We start from the raw sequence: 17562 nt of genomic DNA, 5'->3' as shown, positions 1-17562 counted from the left end.
ATAGTCCTTAGGAAAATAAAGTAGAACACAAGAATTCTTTCTCCAATTGTTCATGCAAGTATAGACATATGAGAAATGCTACTCAGGAGGATCACAAATTCAAAATGAGCCCAGGCAATTTTGCAAGACATGTCCCAAAATAAAAAGGACTAGAGATGTAGCTCAGTGGTAGAGCACTTGCCCAACATGTGTAAGGCCCTGGGTTCCATCCCCAGTACTAAAAAAGAAAAGATTTTTTTCTTTAAAAATTTAAAGCCATGTTCAGTGGCACACAATTGTAATCCTAGCTACTTGGGAGGCTGAGGCAGGAGAATCACAAGTTTGAGGCCTCAATGACTTAGTGAGACACTGTCTCAAAATGACAAAAATGGCTGGGGATATAGCTCATTGGTAAAGCACTCGATTTCAATCCCCAGTACACATACACAACCTTGACCTTAAGTCTAGCCAATAAAAGACCTAAATCAAAAGAAGGAACTTGAGTGGTCTGGTTCTGGTCGTGAACTCACTGCAGGCATCAGAGTACAGAGAATGTGACCAGGCTCAAGGTGGGTTAAAAATACCAAGACTCTGGCCAGCATGGACCCCGCAGGGCAGGCAGAAGAGGTGGGGGGGTCTCAGCAGGGTCCTCACCACTCAACGCCAGACATCAGCTAGTACGGTCTAATTAAATCATGCTGCTGAAAAACAGGACACCCTTTCCTAATGATTCTTCATTCCTAAAAATAATTTAATAAATTATTCTTGAGAGTGAGAAGCAGTCGTGTGATTTCAGCAATAGTTTTTCTATCTTAAAATATTAAGTATTTTAAGATGTCTCAGTGGTTTCTGTATTTCCATATACCCTTCCATCTCGTAATCTAGAAACAGCTGCAATAACCCTCCCGGAAAGTTAACTGCGGTCATTTCAGTGATCGAATTGTGAGCGAGTTTTAAAAAACATATTCTTTGTTGCACTGTTTAATCACGGACAAGTATTTGCAAAGCCAATAAAGTCATTTCTTTTAAACGGGGGCAGTGGTGGCATTGTGTAGGCACTCAGCAAAGCTGCAAACTACATCTCCCAGGCACCCCGACGGGTCCTGCGCGCTGCGTAGGGTCAGCTCCCGGATGGGCCGCCAGCGGGAGGCCCCTTCGGCTTCAGGTGAACAGAGGGGGCCGCTGCTCCCCGTCCGGAGCCAGCCAGTCACAAGCCGAGAAGGGTGTTGGGGACGCAGGGAGATTCCGCGGCCGAGGCTGAGCGAGCATGCGCTTGAAGACCGTTTGTGCGCGCGCGCGCGCGTGCCCGCGGCTCTGTTCTGGGTGTCTGTCCTGCTCCAGAAGCGCGCAGGCGCTCAGCCGCCGGGGTCCCCGGGGGCCGGGTGGCGGGGTACACTCACGTGAGTCCCGGGTAAAGACAGGAACTGACCTGGTGGTCAAGCAGAAGTGAAAGCAGTCTAGAAGCATGGTGTTGCAGTGACTAGAGCCAGACCTAACCGCACTGTGGCTGGGGACTTTGGCTGCGTCCATGTGCACTGTTCCTTGGATCCTTCCCTCTTCGAATCCTTCCGGGCGTCTCCAGCCTCCCCTTGACTCGTGTCCCAAGACCTTTCTGTTTATCCTAGGACAAAAGCCCCCTGTTGCTGTGAACTCCCACTCACCCCAAGGTAGGTCTCTCTCAAGTGAGCCCCTGACTCCCCAGACCCTCCTCTATTCCTGGATTTCCCAGCCGGGCCACCCCTGTGCACTGGCAAACCTCAAGCAGCACCCTGGCCTCTGCCCAATGGCCACCAGAGTACCCTGAGGGAGACATCAGGCTCCTTCCTAAAGGCCCATGTCCTGTCTTTGTGTGTGTGTGTGTGTGTGTGTGTGTGTGTGAGAGAGAGAGAGAGAGAGAGAGAGAGAGAGAGAGAGAGACACCAGGGATTGAACCCAGGGGTGCTTAACCACTGAGCCACATCCCCAGCCCTTTTACTTTCTGAGTCTTGCTAAGTTTCTTGGTGCCTAAATTGGTGAGGCTGGCCTGGAACTTGAGATCCTCCTGCCTCAGCCTCCCCAGTTGCTGGGATTACAGGCATGCGCCATAAAACACTCATCTATGATAATCTGTTACAGCAGCAGTAGGAAACTGATACATGACCTCTTCTTCCCAGGTGTGGTAAACACACTGCCCCCAGGCACTGCCATCTTTCCTGGCACCTCACTGTCCTGGAGAGGGCGTGCACTCAACGCTGATTCCCACTGCAAGATGGGTCTCATTTCCACTGAACAGGGCTGGCTCTGTGGCCATGTCAACCACTAGGAGGTGGCAGATGAACCCACATGGGTCAGCTCAGCCCCAAGACCCCAAGACTTCAGCTTATGCTGCTGTGGTGGGTAGGAGCTCTGCAGGAACCCTATGAAGTCAGCATCTCACCTGGCTGCAGCCTCAGGAGACTCCCCAGGTGAGACCAGAATTGGTAGGATGAGCCCAGTCAGCCCCCAGCCATGAGTGAAAATAACACAGAATCTTTTAAAGTCACTCAGAACTACACAGCATGCGACCTCTGTGGTGACCGTTGGCACTTAGCTCCCACTCTGCCCTGGGATGACTCTTGTGTGTTTCCCTGGCCCAGAGCACCCCAACTCCCACATCTTTGTCAGGGGCCTCAGGAGGGGGAGGGATTGTGATGTTCCCCTTCCCCAGGACCCTGTCTGAACCCCACCTCTTAGATCCCCTCCACCAGTCCCTGTGGCTCCCTGGCCTGCCCTCCACCCACCCTGGGGATCCTGACGAACAAATGGGACAAAATTACATTGAACTGGAAAGGGAGTGCCCAGCTGGGTGATGTAGGTAGGCTTCCTGAAGGAAGAGGAACTTTCACTGCATCTTACAGTGAGGGAGGCAGAGAAGCAGGAGGAATGTTCAAGGGCAGCAGGCACCATATGGCCAGATCTGCACCTCAGCCTGGGCTCTGGGACAGCACTGCCTGTTTGCCAATGTGTGCACGGTCCAGGTGGCTGTCACCTCCTTTCAACCCAAAGCCCCTCACCAGCCCTGCCCCCGCAGAAGCCCAAGCAACCCCTAAGTTGAGTCCAGGGCCACCTCCTCACACTCCATCCTGCCAGCCAGCAGGGCTGGGAACCCTCCCTCCTTTCCCTATCTCCCACCCCCAGACCCCTCCAGCTCCATCGCCTCAAAATGCAGCCTGGATTGTCACCCTGGCTCAGAACCCTTCTGCAGTCCCACGCCTTGAGACCAGGCAGTTATGGCTCTAGCCTAAGGCCTGGGGCCACTTGTCCAGCCAGCTTCTCAAGGCCACCCCAGACCCTCTATGCACCCTAGTCCACCTCCAGGTTCACTTCCAGAGCTGGGAGCTCTCTTCCTTAGGAAGCCTCCCTCTGTGTGCCTCACCCAGCTGCCCCACCCCCACCCCGCATCACTGCTGGGTCCTGGAGTCCTGTCTGGGCCTTCAAAGGCAGGCCTCCATCTGCCCGCAGGACCCTCTGCCCCTCACCCTCCAGGTGGTGGAGGATGGGGCAGGACCCCTCCCACGCCTCCCAGCAGCCCCAGGGCACCAGGCAGGCAGTGCTTTGAGGCCTGTTTTCTCCCTGGTGAGACACAAGGACACAGAGGTCTCCCCCAAAACCTCCCCACGGAGAAGCTCTGGAAAGCTGAGGTCCGAGAGCTCCTAGGAGCCGGGAGACCCCGAGGCTTGGCTCTTCAAAGTCGCACTCTGCCAGAAGGGCGTGCTCCGGGCCAGGAAGTCGTAGAAGGCATTAGTGGACTCAGCAGACCTGGGTGGCTGTGCGAGGAGCACGTCCTTGTCCACGTCCTCAGACACCAGCTCTGCCACCATTTGCGTGATGGCCTGTGGGCGACATTGGTGTCAGGGGCTGTGTGGGCAGGGAGGCACAGGGACTGGGCAGACGAGGCCAGGGACAGGGCAGCCTCCCCGCCCAGCACACACCCTGTCTTGGGAGGGGGTGCCCAGCATGGCCAGCCGCCGGCGCTCATCGATGCTGATGCTCCAGTGGCGGCGTGGGCGCCTGTGCTCCTGTGGCTCACATACCTGTGGGGACAGCACAGGACAGTGCGGGCACACCTGGGGCTTCCGCGCCCCTTCCCCTGGACACAGTGAGCTCACTTAGCTTCCCCGCTCCCAGTGGGCGGCCGCACGTGGCACCCTGGGCACCTCCCAAGTTCCACAGTGTCTGTCCCTGGGCTTACAGTGAGGGCTGCAATGTTTAGAGCTGGAAACGGCCTCCAGGACCCTGGGCACAACTACTACAGGGGCCCAGGCTGGGCCAGAGACGGTCAGTCGGCCTGTTGTACACCTCCCAGAAACGCTGGACTCGAGAGACAGACCCCATACATCCCCCCAGTCCCCTCTAAGGTGATATGCGGGGTGAGGTGGGGTGATGCTGCTCCTGAATGCACAGGAGGAGGAGAGGTACAGTGCAGGAAGGCCATCCATGTGCGCAGGAGACCGAAGGTGGTGACCAGCAAGAGGGCCAGGAAAAGGCCAGGCACACTTGCAGGGAGAGGCCAGCAGCATGTCCCCAGCTTCCCAGTGGGCAGGCCGTCTGCCCCATGGGTGGAGGGGCATCTTCTCACCTTCTGGAAAGGGGAGGGGTGCCACGCTGAAGACAGCAGGCAACACAGCCCCGCAAAGCCCTACTCAGAAAATCAAACCTCAACAACCCCGTGCCAGCCGCTCTTCGGTGGGCACACGTCCATGGAATGAAAAGCAGGGACTGGACAGGTATGTGCACAACTCCATCCATAGCATTGTTTTCAGTAGTCGAAACATGGAAACCCAAGTATCCATCAAGGGATGTAAAAGAGACAAGGGGCCAACCACACAAGGGAACATTATTCAGACTCAAGAAACTAGGGAACTTGCTGGGCGTGGTGGCGCATGCCTCAGCTATTTAGTAAGGCCCTCAGAAACTAGCAAGGCCCTAAGCAACTGAGGGAGACCCTCAGTCTCAAAATAAAAAGGGATGGGGATGTGGTTCAGTGGTTAAGCACCCTGGGTTCAATCCCAGTACCACACAAAAAAAAAGAAAAAAAAAGAAGAAGAAGAGAGGAGAGCCCCCAGCTCCATTATGCCAAGGTGAACCCTCCAGGGATGAGCTTCGCCAAGCACATAGCATCTGCACAAGCATTGCTTTGGGAAACAGGGCCGGGCCTCCCAGGGCAAGGGACACTCAGAAAGGCATCCCAGGAACAACCAAGCACAGGTCCCTACTGACACTGCCATCCTGGGAAGCAGATAGACCCACGAGCAAGGGCAGGAGGGTATGGAGAAGGGCCACTCAGAGGACAAGACTGGTTCTTCCACATGAAACACTCCATGGGAAGTAGGCCGGGGGTCCCTCTGTTTTTTGTGGTGCTGGGGATGGAACCCGAGGCATCAGTGCATTCAAGGCCAGCACTCTACCAGCTGAGCTATGTCCCCAGCCCTGGTGTTTGTTTTGGTACTAGGGACTGAACTTAGGGATGCTTTACCACTGAGTTGCATTCCAGTGTTTTTGTTTTTTTTGTTTGTTTGTTTTTTTGAGATGGGGTCTTGCTAAATTGCTAAGGCTGACCTGGTACTTTTGATCCTTCTGCCTTAGCCTCCTGAGCAGGGGCCTGCACCACTGAATCTGGCTGTTGTATCTATTCTTAGCCCTGTTTCTGTAATTGAATTGTACACCTCCCCTTTAACATGTGGTATCACAGTGCTTCCCCTAGAGTTTCTCTTCCTGCCCTGATGATATTACTCCCAGAAGGGGTATATTCTCACAATATGCTTGTGTGAAGTGGGCTGGCCTTCTGTGTTTCTTCCAGGAACCTGAGAACAGCAGGCCCTAGGAGGAGCACCAAGGGGGGAATGCAGAAGACACACAACCCTGCTGTTCAGGTCCACGAGCAGAAAACAAAATGGAAGTTCACTATGCATCACTAGAATTATGGAGCTGCTTGTTACAGAGCATCAATGCTGACTAATGCAGGACTGAAAATAAGATACAGAAAACATTTATAAAAAGGAAGATGGAGAACTATTCCTGTTGGGCCAACATACAACTAACAAACCTTGAATAGAGAGAAAATGAACTCACACACACAACACGCACACATGTGCTTTTCCCAGAAACTAAAGGAAAAGGCCCCAGTCAGAAAGCCCCCACCCAGGGCAATGAAAATAAATGCCTTTCCAGAGTACATTCCAGAACTCTGACAGGCAGAGAAGCTTTCAGGGAAGAAACGAAACACAGGGCTGGGAGCACAGCCTATGCAGCTCTTGCCTATGTGCTTCAGGCCCTGGGTTTGATCCCCTCCACCACAAAACAAAAACAAACACAAACAGGGCACAAAGATCTGAAGTCCAAAAGTTCAGGGCATCACACAGCAGCCCTGGAAACCAGAGGTGATGGGGCACTTAAGAGTCCTGCAGGAAGAGCCTCTCCCACCAAACTCGCCACCAATCAAGCACCATCCAGTGTGGAGCTGAGTAATGGAGCTCACCTGAGACCTTCAGCACCCTGTGAGCCCTACCGGGGGAAGCTGCTGGGTGGTGTGCTCTGGAGTCAACAGGCAAACAGAGAAAGCAGGGCCAGGACATGGGCTGCTGAGGAAGACAGAGGGTGACAGCCAGGGCCTGAGGAGGGTCACTGCCCATCCTCTGTGAGAGGACCTGCAGAGGTGTGTTGTGAATTTGGGAAAGGACTGATCATCAGTTCACAGAAAACAGAAAAGAGGAGGCAGGAAGGGAAGAAGTGGGGAGAAACAAGAAGGATGTGGACAATGCTCACTATCACTACAGGGCCAGTGGTGGCAGCTGACAGGTGTGATCTGAGGGCAGGGGGCAGAAAAGTGTGGTGCTGGGAGTGGGTTGCTCAGGCCTTAGCTTCCCCGGCGGAAAAGCAACAGAACCCAAAGCTGAGAACTGGAAAGGCGGCAGCCCAGGGTGCAGGCTCCTACAGCCCAGGGGACGGCTGCCCTACAGGCAGAGCCACCTGACAGGACAATCAGAGAACTCACGTCTGCCGAATGTATGGGACAGTCACAAAGTCGGTCATGATGTAGGCCACAAGCAAAGCAGGTCCTCCCACACACTACAGATGCCACAACAAATCTGTGACTACGACACAGTATAATTAATTAAAAATTACTAATAAGCCAGGCACAATGGTGCATGCCTGCAATCCCAGTGACTTGGGAAGCTAAGGCAGGAGGTTACCAAGTTCAAGGCCAATCGGGGCAACTTTGACCCTTTTCCAAAATGAAAAATTGAAAGGGCTGGAGGTGTAGCTCAGGGGTAGAGCACCCCTGCATTCAATCTCTGCAGAAAACAAACACAGGCCACTCCTATTGACACAGACATTCCAAAACACCCTTCTAATTGACCCCAGAGTGAAAAAGAAAATCAAGGTTGAGATGTAAATTTATTAGAAATGAACAATGAGAGGAGGACACACCAAAACCCATGAAGGGTGGCCAAAAATGTCCTCTGAAGGCACTCTATACCTTTAAATGCATCATTAGAAAAAAGTTCAGCAATGGCCAAGCAAGTCACTTGAGAAGCTAGAAAAAGAACAAAAGAAATTTACTGAAAGTTTAAAGATGGAATTACGGTAGATTAGTGAATAAGTTAAAAGAAAAAACAGTGGACAATAATCACAAATGGATTCTGTGAAAAGCCAAAAGAAGGACTGGTTTTCTCCCACATGCTCACCCATCCCACACGCAGCCACCTTTCCACTCATGTCTTCTTCTTTCAGAACTACATGTCATCACAGGTTTCACCCACTTTTCTATTCAGTCTGGTTTGTTTGGGGCTTGTTTTCTTGTAGTGCTGGGAATGAAACCTTCCCTAAGCAGAACCACACAGGTAGTCTGCCTTCCCCTGCTCAGGAATATCCATGGGTCTGCACAGCAGTGTCGGTCCCTTTCACCATCGTGTGAACCAAGGCACAAACCTGGGCTTGTTTGAACCCAGGGGTACTTAACCACTGAGCTCGGCAAGTGCTCCAGCACTGAGCTGCACCCCGAGTCCTCTGTTCGGTTTTCATGACAGTTTTCTGACAGCTTGCAAGCATCCCTTCATAGACACTTGACTGTTTAAAGATTACAAGTATTTCCTTCCAGAATGTCATTTAACATTTTTATGTCCTTGATTGTGCCATAATTTAAAAATCTGTTAGGCTTTTCCTCCAAGGATTGTACATCTGGCCTAAGAAAGGCATTTGTTACTCTGGGATTCTAAACACTTCGGCGTCTCCAGTGCTGCTATGGTTTGGGTTAAATGCTGTGTTTCAGAAGAAGTGGGGGTTCACTCTGCCATGTTCTAGGTGGATAGCCAACCATCCCATACCACTTATTGAAAAGTATTTCCTGCTGCTTTGAAATTCCACGCAGAAATTAAATCTCCAGATTAAAAAGTGATATGGGTCACTTTTTCTTCTTTCAGTACTAGGGATGGATCCCAGAGCCTTGCACATGCTAGGCAAGCGCTCTACAACTGAGCCACCCTCCGGCCCACAAGTGTCACTTTGACACCCATTTGTCCTAAATTGTGCAGGTGTTTGCCACTTTCTGCCCCAATACCACACAATTTTAATTGCTAGAGCTTAGAGGAGGCAAGGACTTTTATTTCTGTTGCACAGGTTGGGTGCCGTGGCATATTCCTGTAATCCCAGCGGCTCAGGGGCTTAGATGATTCGGTCAGTTGCTTCTTTCACTCAGAAATACGCCCATTAAATGGGTCCATGCTCCATCCTGTGGAGCAGGTATCGGCACAAACAAATTTGCTGAATTTGACACAGAGTGTGCAGTAAACTGGAGTCTACTTACAGTCCATCCCCCACTCTGGGCTGGACTACTGCTGTTCTCCACACATTCACATGGGTGGAGCAGGATCTGATTATTCCCAGTCCCCTCCACCCCTTATTTTTTTTTAAGTTGTCAATGGACCTTTATTTTATTTATCTTTATGTGGTGCTGAGATTCGAACCCAGGGCCTCACACATACTAGGCAAGTGCTCTACCACTGAGCTACAACCCCAGCCCTCCCAGTCCCCTTGATGAAGCCATTCTTTCAACTGGAACATTCAGTCCACGTTCATTTGCTGAACTGAATGCCAGGTAAGTGGCTCTGTCTGCTTCTCACCTAATGCTTTCTGGCCCCTTTGCCTGTTTGCGTTTCTTGGTTGGTGCCTCATGCTTCCTTCTGCGACCACTGCATGTGGTTTCTGTCCCATCTTCCCTTCCCCTGTGGGGACAGGGCTCTTTCTATTCTTGGGTGCAGTCACAGTGTACATGCAAAACCAAAGTCCAATATTCCCTTGTGTCCAAGCCACTGTGGTGGGTACTGTACCCCAAGCAGGCTCTGTGACTGACACCCAGTGATTGTTTGAACCCAGGGGTACTTAACCACTTAACCATCGGTGCTCTTTTCGATCTCCCCAAAGACTTGTGTTTCACCCTCATTCCTGGTCTACTTCACGCCTTCTGAAATCACTGTCTTCCTCTTTGAGGTCTGTCCTCAGAATTGATATGAGAGTCTATGGGGGGACTGGGGATATGGCTCAAGTGGTAGTGAGCTAGCCTGGCATGCGTGAAGCACTGGGTTCAATCCTCAGCACCACATAAAAAAAATGGAGGGCTGAGGATGTGGCTCAAGCGGTAGCACGCTCGCCTGGCATGCAGCGCGGCCCGGGTTCGATCCTCAGCACCACATACAAACAAAGATGTTGTGTCTGCCGATAACTAAAAAATAAAATATTAAAAATTCTCTCTCTCTCTCACTCTCTCTTAAAAAAAAAAAAAAAAAAAAAAAACAATCCCCAAAGTCGTGCTGTGATTTGCTCATTTTAAGGATCTATGTTAAATTCTAGAGCCAATCAAGGAAGTTAAAGGCTTTATTGAGGAAGTTAAAGGCTTTATTGAGTAGTCAAGATAGCCATTCATCAATTCCTTCTTTCATTCAATAAAATTTAATTAAAAAAAATAAAAAAAAATAAAATGGAGATATTATGTCCACCTAAAGCTAAAAAAAAAAGAAAGAAAAAAAGAGTCTATGGAGGATGAATTCTTTTTTGTTTATCACTTTCATTATTTTATTTATTTTGTGGTGCTGGTGATTGAATCCAGGCCCTCATGCATGCTAGGCAAATAAATACTTTACTACTGAGTTAAGTCCCAGCCCTTTATTTGGCGGTACTGGGAAATATACCACCGAGCTACACCCCTAGCCTATTTATTTATTTGAGACAGGATCTCCCTAAATTGCTGAGGCTGGCCTTGAACTTGAAATCCACTTGCCTCAGTCTCCTGAGTCACTGGGATCACATGCATGTCCAACAATTGTCCTATATTTATCATTTGAAGTCAAGTGATAATTTGCCTTCTCTGTAGAAGATACCTATGCCAGGCAGAATTTTTTTCTTTTCTCTCGGCCTACATGTGGTACCCTCTCTGTAACAAGCTTCCACAGCCTTTTTTTTTTTTTTAAGTCCCACTGTGTGCCCGAAGCTGGCCTCAGACTCTCAATTCCCTTGAGGGGTTCGGGTCACACATCCTATGGCTGCCAACTAAAGGTAGCTGTCAAGTCCCTCTGCTTCCTCTGCCTGCCTCTGAGAGACTTGTCTCTGGACCCTGAAGGACCACTGTGACGAATCGGGCTTGGAACCTAACTTAGGCCACTGGGCTTTGCTGGGCCTTCCAGCACAAGGTCTGATCACCACCGACCTCCAGAGCACATCCAAGGACTTGCACATGGATCAGCCTCATGTCGCCCCTCCCAGGTTCAGGAGGGATGACCAGTGTGAGAACAGATGCTGCAGAGATGATGGAGTGTGGCTTCCAAGGTCACCTGCAGACCCTGGCTGCCTGCACTTGGCTCTCACTCCCTCTGGGGGAAGCCAGCCACATGCTGGGAAGACACACAGCCCGCTGTGTGGAGATCTGTGGTCAGGATCTGTGGCCTCTGCCAGTATCCAACCCCGACCAAGTGAGGGAGTGCTGTGGGCACAGCCTTAGTCCAGCTTTCAGAGGGACTGTAGCTCAGACTGACATCTTGACAACAACCTCCTGACAGACCACATCAAGGCCACCCAGCTAAGCAGAGTTCCTGCCTACAGAATCCTAAGGCAAAATATTGTTTCAAGCCACTAAGTTTTGGAGTTACTCTGTTTATGTAAGAATGTATAACTAATATGCCAGCAAAACACTATGTGTATCTACAGTAAAATTTTCAAGATTCATGAAATTTTGTTTGTCCATCCATCCCAGGGATGGAACCCAGGAGTGCTTAACCACTGAATTACACACTTAGCTCTCTTTATTTTTTGAGATAAGTTCTCGCTAAGTTGCTGAGGCTGGCCCTGAATTTATGATCCTCCTGCCTCAGCCTCCTGAGCTGCTGGGATTATGCGTATGCACCATGGTGCCCAGCATGAAGTTTGTTTTTTTAAAAAACTGGGATTGCATTGAATCATGTTTTTGAAACTTAGCAGGCTTAAACCTTAATAATGGAGCCAGGCATGGTGGCACCCAGCCCATAATCCCAGCAATTTAGGAAGCTGAGGCAGGAGGGTCACTGGTTAGCCTGGGCAACTTAGTGAGACCCTGTCTCAAAAAATAAAAGGGCTAAGGATATAACTCAGTGGTACCCCGGGGGGTTCAATCCTAAAACTTCTCATCTTGTGAGGTATCTGTATTGCTCAGCTACTCAGTGCTCCTCACAGAGGTATGTGGCCAGGGCTGACCGAGTGCTGCCACAGTGAGCAGGAGTCTTCCCAGGCTTTTCTGACTGTTTTTTTTCAGGCTATTGAAACTAGGGTTTCACCCAGAGCAGCTACTCAAGGCTTCTTTCCTTCAGGAGTATGGAGTTGTTAATTGGCTGGGGGAGGGTTTTCTAGGTAGAGAAGACCTTGTTGTGAACAGTGGCCTTTTCATCTTTCCTGCCCTCCCTTTTCTGGAGTATGGACACCATTCCCATCTGCTGGGTGGGAGCCAGGGTGGAAGCCTTGCTGGCCGTTTGTGCTTCTGTGGCCAGGCTGCAGAGCTGAAGGAGGAGGCAGGAGTCCAGTACTTTTAGTGCAACACACTAATTCCTGAATGCCCCTGTCCAAGCACGGAGCTCTCTCTCCATCTTCAAGGACCTGTGATTCTTCGGCAGTATCTAAAAGTTACCCTCAGGAAGGTTTTGTACACTTTTTAAATTTACTACTAGTACTACTGTAAGTGGCCTTCTTTGCCAGTTTTTTTTTTTTTTTTTTTTTTTGGCCTTCTTTTTTAAAAATTTTTTTAGCTGTTGATAGACTTTTATTTTATTCCTTTATCTGTATGCGGTGCTGAGGATAGAACCCAAGGCCTCACACATGCCAGGCAGGTGCTCTACCGCTGAGGCCCAGCCCAGCCCATGTGTTATCTTCTTGAGCCTGCTATTGGGTCTGTAAAGGCTACTAACTTCCCAACCCTTTTTCTGTGGATGGATTCCAGTCAATGCCTCTAGACTGATCAGGACATGGTTTCCAAACAGGGCTGACTTCACATGTCTGGTGCTCCATGGCTGGTCACTTACAACTCCGGGGCAGGAAAGGCAGACACTGGCATGAGGACAGAGGGAGGTGTATGGCTTCTGCTGCCTCGCTCACCTGCCCAGCCTGCCCAGTGGTAACCTTGGTGCACCCCAACCCTGGTCCCAGTCCTGCAGCTCCCAGCTTCCTTACAGCACTACACCACCCCTAGCCCCCCACCCTTCTACTAGCTGTCATTAAGCACAAGTGTGACAGCTGGAGCTTCACCCACTGGTCTAGGCTGGTGGTCTGGAGACCCTGTGCTGGGGAAGACCTCCTTGGCCTGATGTCAGCCCAAGGCTGCTCATCTTTGTGAGCATGTTCTGGCACCATGCATGGCACTGGGGGCTGTAGTCAGGCACAGCAGAGGCAGTGGCTCTTGAGACCCAGGTTGGGAAAGGGGAGGGATGAAGGACTTAAGTTAGCCTGGGAGGTGACACCGGAGAAGAGGCCAATTAAGGGAAGATCTGGAAGAAAAAGATTCTACATCCAGGGGACAGAAAGTTAGAGAGGGCAGTCTGGGTGCCTTTTAGGGCCACAGTCAGAAGCAAGGGAGAGGCCAAGGAACTTTGCACAGGAGCAACCCTGGAAGGACCCAGGTGTGAAAGACACTGCAGTGTCTCCTCCTGTCCCTGCTCTCTCTGCCGCAGGGCCCTGTGATTTGCGCAAAGCTAGCCCAGGCCCACTCCTCCTGTGTACCTACTGGCTATACCACCTATCAGAAGGCAAGTCCCTCAGTAGCTAAAGGGTCTTGCTGGTCCCGCACTCCAGTGGCCCCAGTACCCACATAAGGAAATACCCAGGAGGGCACAGGGCAGTCATGCAAGCAGCTCGGAGAGCCTTCTTACTTTCCCCCCACCTTTGACCTCAGTGAACACAAACCCAAATGCATGACTCAAAAGGCTCCCTGCACTGTCTGACTGCAGGACCAGCACCTGGCAGCCTGGGAGACCCTTGAGCTCCTGTCTTACAGAAATATGGACCTGTCTGGCCTGGCTTTGAACCTTCCCTAAGCGGAACCACACAGGTAGTCTGGATTCCTGGGCTCAAGGAATGCCCATGGGCAGGCACAGCTGGGCTGGTCTGGGTCTGTCTCTCTCTTTTTTTTTTTTTTTTTTTTTAAAGAGAGAGGAAAGGGGGGGGGAGAGAGAGAGAGAGAGAGAGAGAGAGAGAGAGAGAGAGAATTTATTTATTTATTTTTTAGTTCTCGGCGGACACAACATCTTTGTTGGTATGTGGTGCTGAGGTTCGAACCCGGGTCGCAAGCATGCCAGGCAAGCGCGCTACCGCTTGAGCCACATCCCCAGCCCAGGGTCTGTCTCTCTCACTACTGTGGGAACCAAGCACATCCCTACCCTGGAAACTTGTTCTCCCTCCAATTCAAGATACTCTCTTGGCCAGGAGTGAGGGGCACTGGACATCTTCCCAACCTCGGGTGGGCCTCCACTCTGCCCGGCATAGAGAGGCAAAAAGGGTACAGGATGACGGGGAGAGAGCATACTGCCCCCTCTGTCTCCATTCAGGCCCCTGTATTCCCTGCCTGATCCCCTCCCCAACTAGCCCACCCAAAGTCTGGGTTTCCAGAGGTGGCCTCCTCTTACTTACCCAGTCCTGCGTTTGCAATCCGTGCTGGTTACTGCTCTGGGCACCCGGTTGGCCCCTGGTCCTAGACTGGCCCCCAGGGGGAAAGGGCTGCCTATGCTCTTGAGTGGGCTGTGACTGCTGTGCCCACAGCTGCCTGCTGTCCATCTTGACCCTCAGCAGGCTGTGGGTCTTCACCTCTGAGGCTCTAGGGGAAGGATCAGGATCAGGTGGGGTAGGGTCCCCAAGGCTCCCAGGGCCCCTTGGTCAGATGGCAGGCAGCAAGTAAGGCCACCTTCCAGCCACTAACCAGACTGTTGCCTGATGGCTGGCCCCTGTGAGCAACATGCTCCTCACTACTCCTGTGGCCACTGCCCTCCACATCAGCATCCCAAGTCAGAAGCCTCTGCCGTCTGTTGTCTCCAGCCCTGGCTCCTAGCACCAACCCTCCGCCATCCTGCTCCTTGACCTGGCTTCACCACACCCAAGGCTCAGGCCTCAGTCTCCACCCTCTGGGGGTCTGTGCTGAAAGGGAGGGACACAGGAGGAGAGAACAAGATGCACGTTGGAGAGGGGAGGAGTAGGCCCAGTGGGTCCCAAAACCGTAAAAGCGGGAACAACTGGGGAGGTGAGGCCCTGAGACTGGGGTGGGGGTAGGGCATAGAGACCAGCGCTGTGGGGTCCTGGAATGGAGGAGCAGGGTCCTATGGAGGTACTGAGAGGTTCAGCGGGGTCCTGTGAAGGGTGGTCCTGTGGGGATATAGAGGTTTGGTGGGGTCCTGTGGGGGTACAAAGAGGCTGGCAGGGGGTCCTAGAGGGAACAGAGAGGCTCTGCAGTGTCCTGCGGGGGTACAGAGTGGCTTTGGGGGGTCACCAAGTAGCTGGGCGGGATCCTCTGGGGGCAGGACGGGCCTCTACAGGCCTCTGCAGGGTCCGGTGACAGCGAGGCTGGCTCTGTTCCCCTGTGGGGGCAGGACGGGCTCTACGTGTCACTGGGAGGCTCTGCGGGGTCCTGTGGGGGCGGGGCGGGCTCTACAGGTCACTGCGAAGCTCGGCGGGGTCCTGTAGGGGTAGGACGGCCCTGCGTGGTCACTGGGAGGCTCTTCGGATCCTGTAGCGGCGGGGATGGCTCTGCGGGATCCTGTGGGGGCGGGGCGGGCTAGGCAGGCGTCACAGGGAGGCTCCGGGGGTCCTGTGGGGGTGGGGCGGGCTCTGCGGGGTAACACGGAGGCCCCGCGGGGTCCTGTGGGGGCGGGGCGGGCTCCTGTGGGGGCGGGGCGCACGCGCCGCAGCTTCGCGCGGCCGGAGGGGCAGCCTCTTGCCCCGGATCTTCCGCCCGCAGGCCCCACCCCGCGGGCTTCGGGTTCGGCCTGCCGCGCTTGCGCCAGCCGGCCCTGGGCACGGCTGCTCTTGCGCATGTCTGCTCCCTTGTTCGCAGAGAGGAATAACGCAGTTGGGCGGCGTGAGTGCCCTCAGTTTATTAGTGTCGCTTCAGCACCTTAAAGTCGTCCACATGGTCACATGGGACAGATTAGCATCAGCTCCTCGAAAAGCTATTTACATTAATTTTGCTTCCCATTAAAAAGGAAAACTAGCAACACAAACACTGTAGAAACCAGTTACAACGAACAGGAGGGGGGCGCCCACAAGCCAACTCGGCCCGCTGGCCCCTCCAGGACCCCACAGCCCGGGGAAGGTTGGGGAGCCTGTAGAGTCCGGCGGCCTGGCTCTGGAGGCAGTGGCTCGGACGTTTTCATGAGGACATCGTTCGAAGACGCAGGTCACAGACGGCCAGGTCATTCAGGGGTGGGGACAGCGCGGCAAGGCCACCAGCCCCCGCACAGAGGTCCCCACCCCACTCGCGTCCAGGTGCTGACCGAGGACCCTGGACTGCATGCCCAAATGAGACAGTGGCAAGGCGACCAACCTGGAGAGGGGGCAGGTCCCCACCTTCAAGGATAAAGGTGGAGCCTGCCCAAACCTCTCCAACAGCGGCGGCCCCGCCCAAAAGGAGCCTGGTGTTACTGACAGCGACTAGTGGCTTAACCTTGGAGACGGGTGGGGCTGAGACATCCCTCTCGGGTGCGCGTGGGGTGAGGCCTGAGAAAAAGCACACACTTCTGACACACACTCTCCACTGCCCTCATGGCCACACCGCTGAAGACAGGTTTGGCTTCTGGTGGTCCATCGAGGGGACAAAGTGCTTTTCCATGAATCCTCATAACAGCTCCATGAGGTAGGCAGGGGAAATGTGACCTTCCTCTTTAACCAACAGGGAAACTGAGGCAAGTAATGCATGTAGTCCAGGTCTCCATTTGTTCCTTCCTGGCACAGGGCCTATGTGGTGGTGGTCACATGGTGCTCAGGAGCAGCCCAGATGGGTGCTGGACCCAGGGCCAGCTGCTGAAGAGGCTCTGTCCTGCAGGGTGGAGCCTCAGAGCCACCCGGGGAAGAGTACCCAGGGAGGTTTTCCCCAGGAAAGGGCTGCCCACAGCCAGGTAATCTGCACAGTCTCTGTGGCCTCGAGGATAGAAAGTTCAGTCATCTCTTTTCCACCAAGAGTGACCTTTCGGAAGAAACTGGATGGCCATTCAAACTGAGAGCCCTGTGTACTTCAGCAGGGTGTTCTCTGGGGCAGTCCCCTGCAGGGCACTCTGCTCACAGGGCTCCTCTAAGCCACATATCCAGGTCCTATCACTAGCCCCCTAGAGAGGGGCAGGTAAACAAGTAGATCACAGGTAAGAAAAATAGGCCATTCTCACCCCAAGGAAGGTGGTCCTGCATTTGGCACTGTTTTCTGAGCAGAGCCTTGTGCAGCTCTTGTTCTTAGGGCCACCAGTGTCCCTGGGAAGGGCACAGCTTCCAAGGGGATAGGAATGGGTGGGCTCTTCCTGTGCAGCCTGCAGGGTTCGGGCATGTCGGGAGAAGCGTGTCTGAGGCAGCACCCCTCCCTGCTGGTCTGTGGAGCAGGTAGTTAGGTGGGTGACCCTGTTGCTGTTCAGCACACTCCTGTCCTGCTGCAAGGGAAGGCAGAGGGCAGGGCTGCCACCCAGGATGAGACCCAAACGCAACATGCTGCTCCAAGGAGCATGGCCTGGAGGGCGCACAGCCCTGAAGGGATTGCCTGGCTCCTGCAGTCACCTTCTGTGATCAGCTGGCGTGTCAGAGCCTGCACTGGCCACACCATTGCTGCAGGTATCACACACACCTGGTTGCCTGTTCCCCAGTTCACCATGATCCTCAATCTCAGCCCAGATACCCACACGGCCTCTTTTGGATGCTCTAGGCCAGCAGGCAGGGCAGGGATGGAGGGTGTGGCACAGCAGGCTAGTGTCTGGGCACTTGGCTTCAGCCTCAGACCAACCCCTGCCACAGCTCACCATTTCCCAGGCTGGACACTAGGACATTTGCAGGGACCAAGGCTCAGTCTGGGGCAGCACAACACATAGA

General features: G+C 53.0%; 1 protein-coding gene and 2 long non-coding RNA genes across 3 annotated transcripts; 2 read left to right on the top strand and 1 right to left on the bottom strand.

The window, feature by feature from the left end:
* The first annotated feature begins 964 nt into the window (after positions 1–964).
* Positions 965–8626, top strand: LOC308646254. The gene is made up of 3 exons (XR_014021340.1): positions 965–1646; positions 2133–2423; positions 5798–8626. It is a non-coding gene; the product is annotated as an uncharacterized lncRNA (long non-coding RNA).
* On the bottom strand, positions 3441–15118 carry TEX22 (testis expressed 22). The gene is made up of 4 exons (XM_081288940.1): positions 14423–15118; positions 14137–14320; positions 3930–4031; positions 3441–3830 (listed from the first exon to the last, which is right to left on the bottom strand). The coding sequence occupies exons 2-4, from the start codon at positions 14278–14280 to the stop codon at positions 3651–3653; spliced, it is 426 nt and encodes a 141-aa protein (XP_081145066.1). The 5' UTR covers positions 14281–14320; positions 14423–15118; the 3' UTR covers positions 3441–3650.
* Positions 14919–17556, top strand: LOC308646255. The gene is made up of 2 exons (XR_014021341.1): positions 14919–15063; positions 15112–17556. It is a non-coding gene; the product is annotated as an uncharacterized lncRNA (long non-coding RNA).
* The last annotated feature ends 6 nt before the right edge of the window (positions 17557–17562 follow it).

This window comes from Spermophilus citellus (genome assembly GCF_964194105.1).
Source record: "Spermophilus citellus genome assembly, chromosome: 4".
NCBI lineage: Eukaryota > Metazoa > Chordata > Mammalia > Rodentia > Sciuridae > Spermophilus > Spermophilus citellus.
Note: the sequence above shows the minus strand (reverse complement) of the source record. Positions and strands in the feature narration are given on the sequence as shown.

Bases quoted from the DNA above. Each gene is read 5' to 3' on its own strand.
- TEX22 (XM_081288940.1), bottom strand. From the start codon at position 14,280: ATGGACAGCAGGCAGCTGTGGGCACAGCAGTCACAGCCCACTCAAGAG. The intron at 4,032-14,136 runs GTAAGTAAGAGG...CTGTCCCCACAG, and splicing joins GATTGCAAACGCAGGACTGG to GTATGTGAGCCACAGGAGCA. The intron at 3,831-3,929 runs GTGTGTGCTGGG...TGTCGCCCACAG, and splicing joins GCACCCCCTCCCAAGACAGG to GCCATCACGCAAATGGTGGC.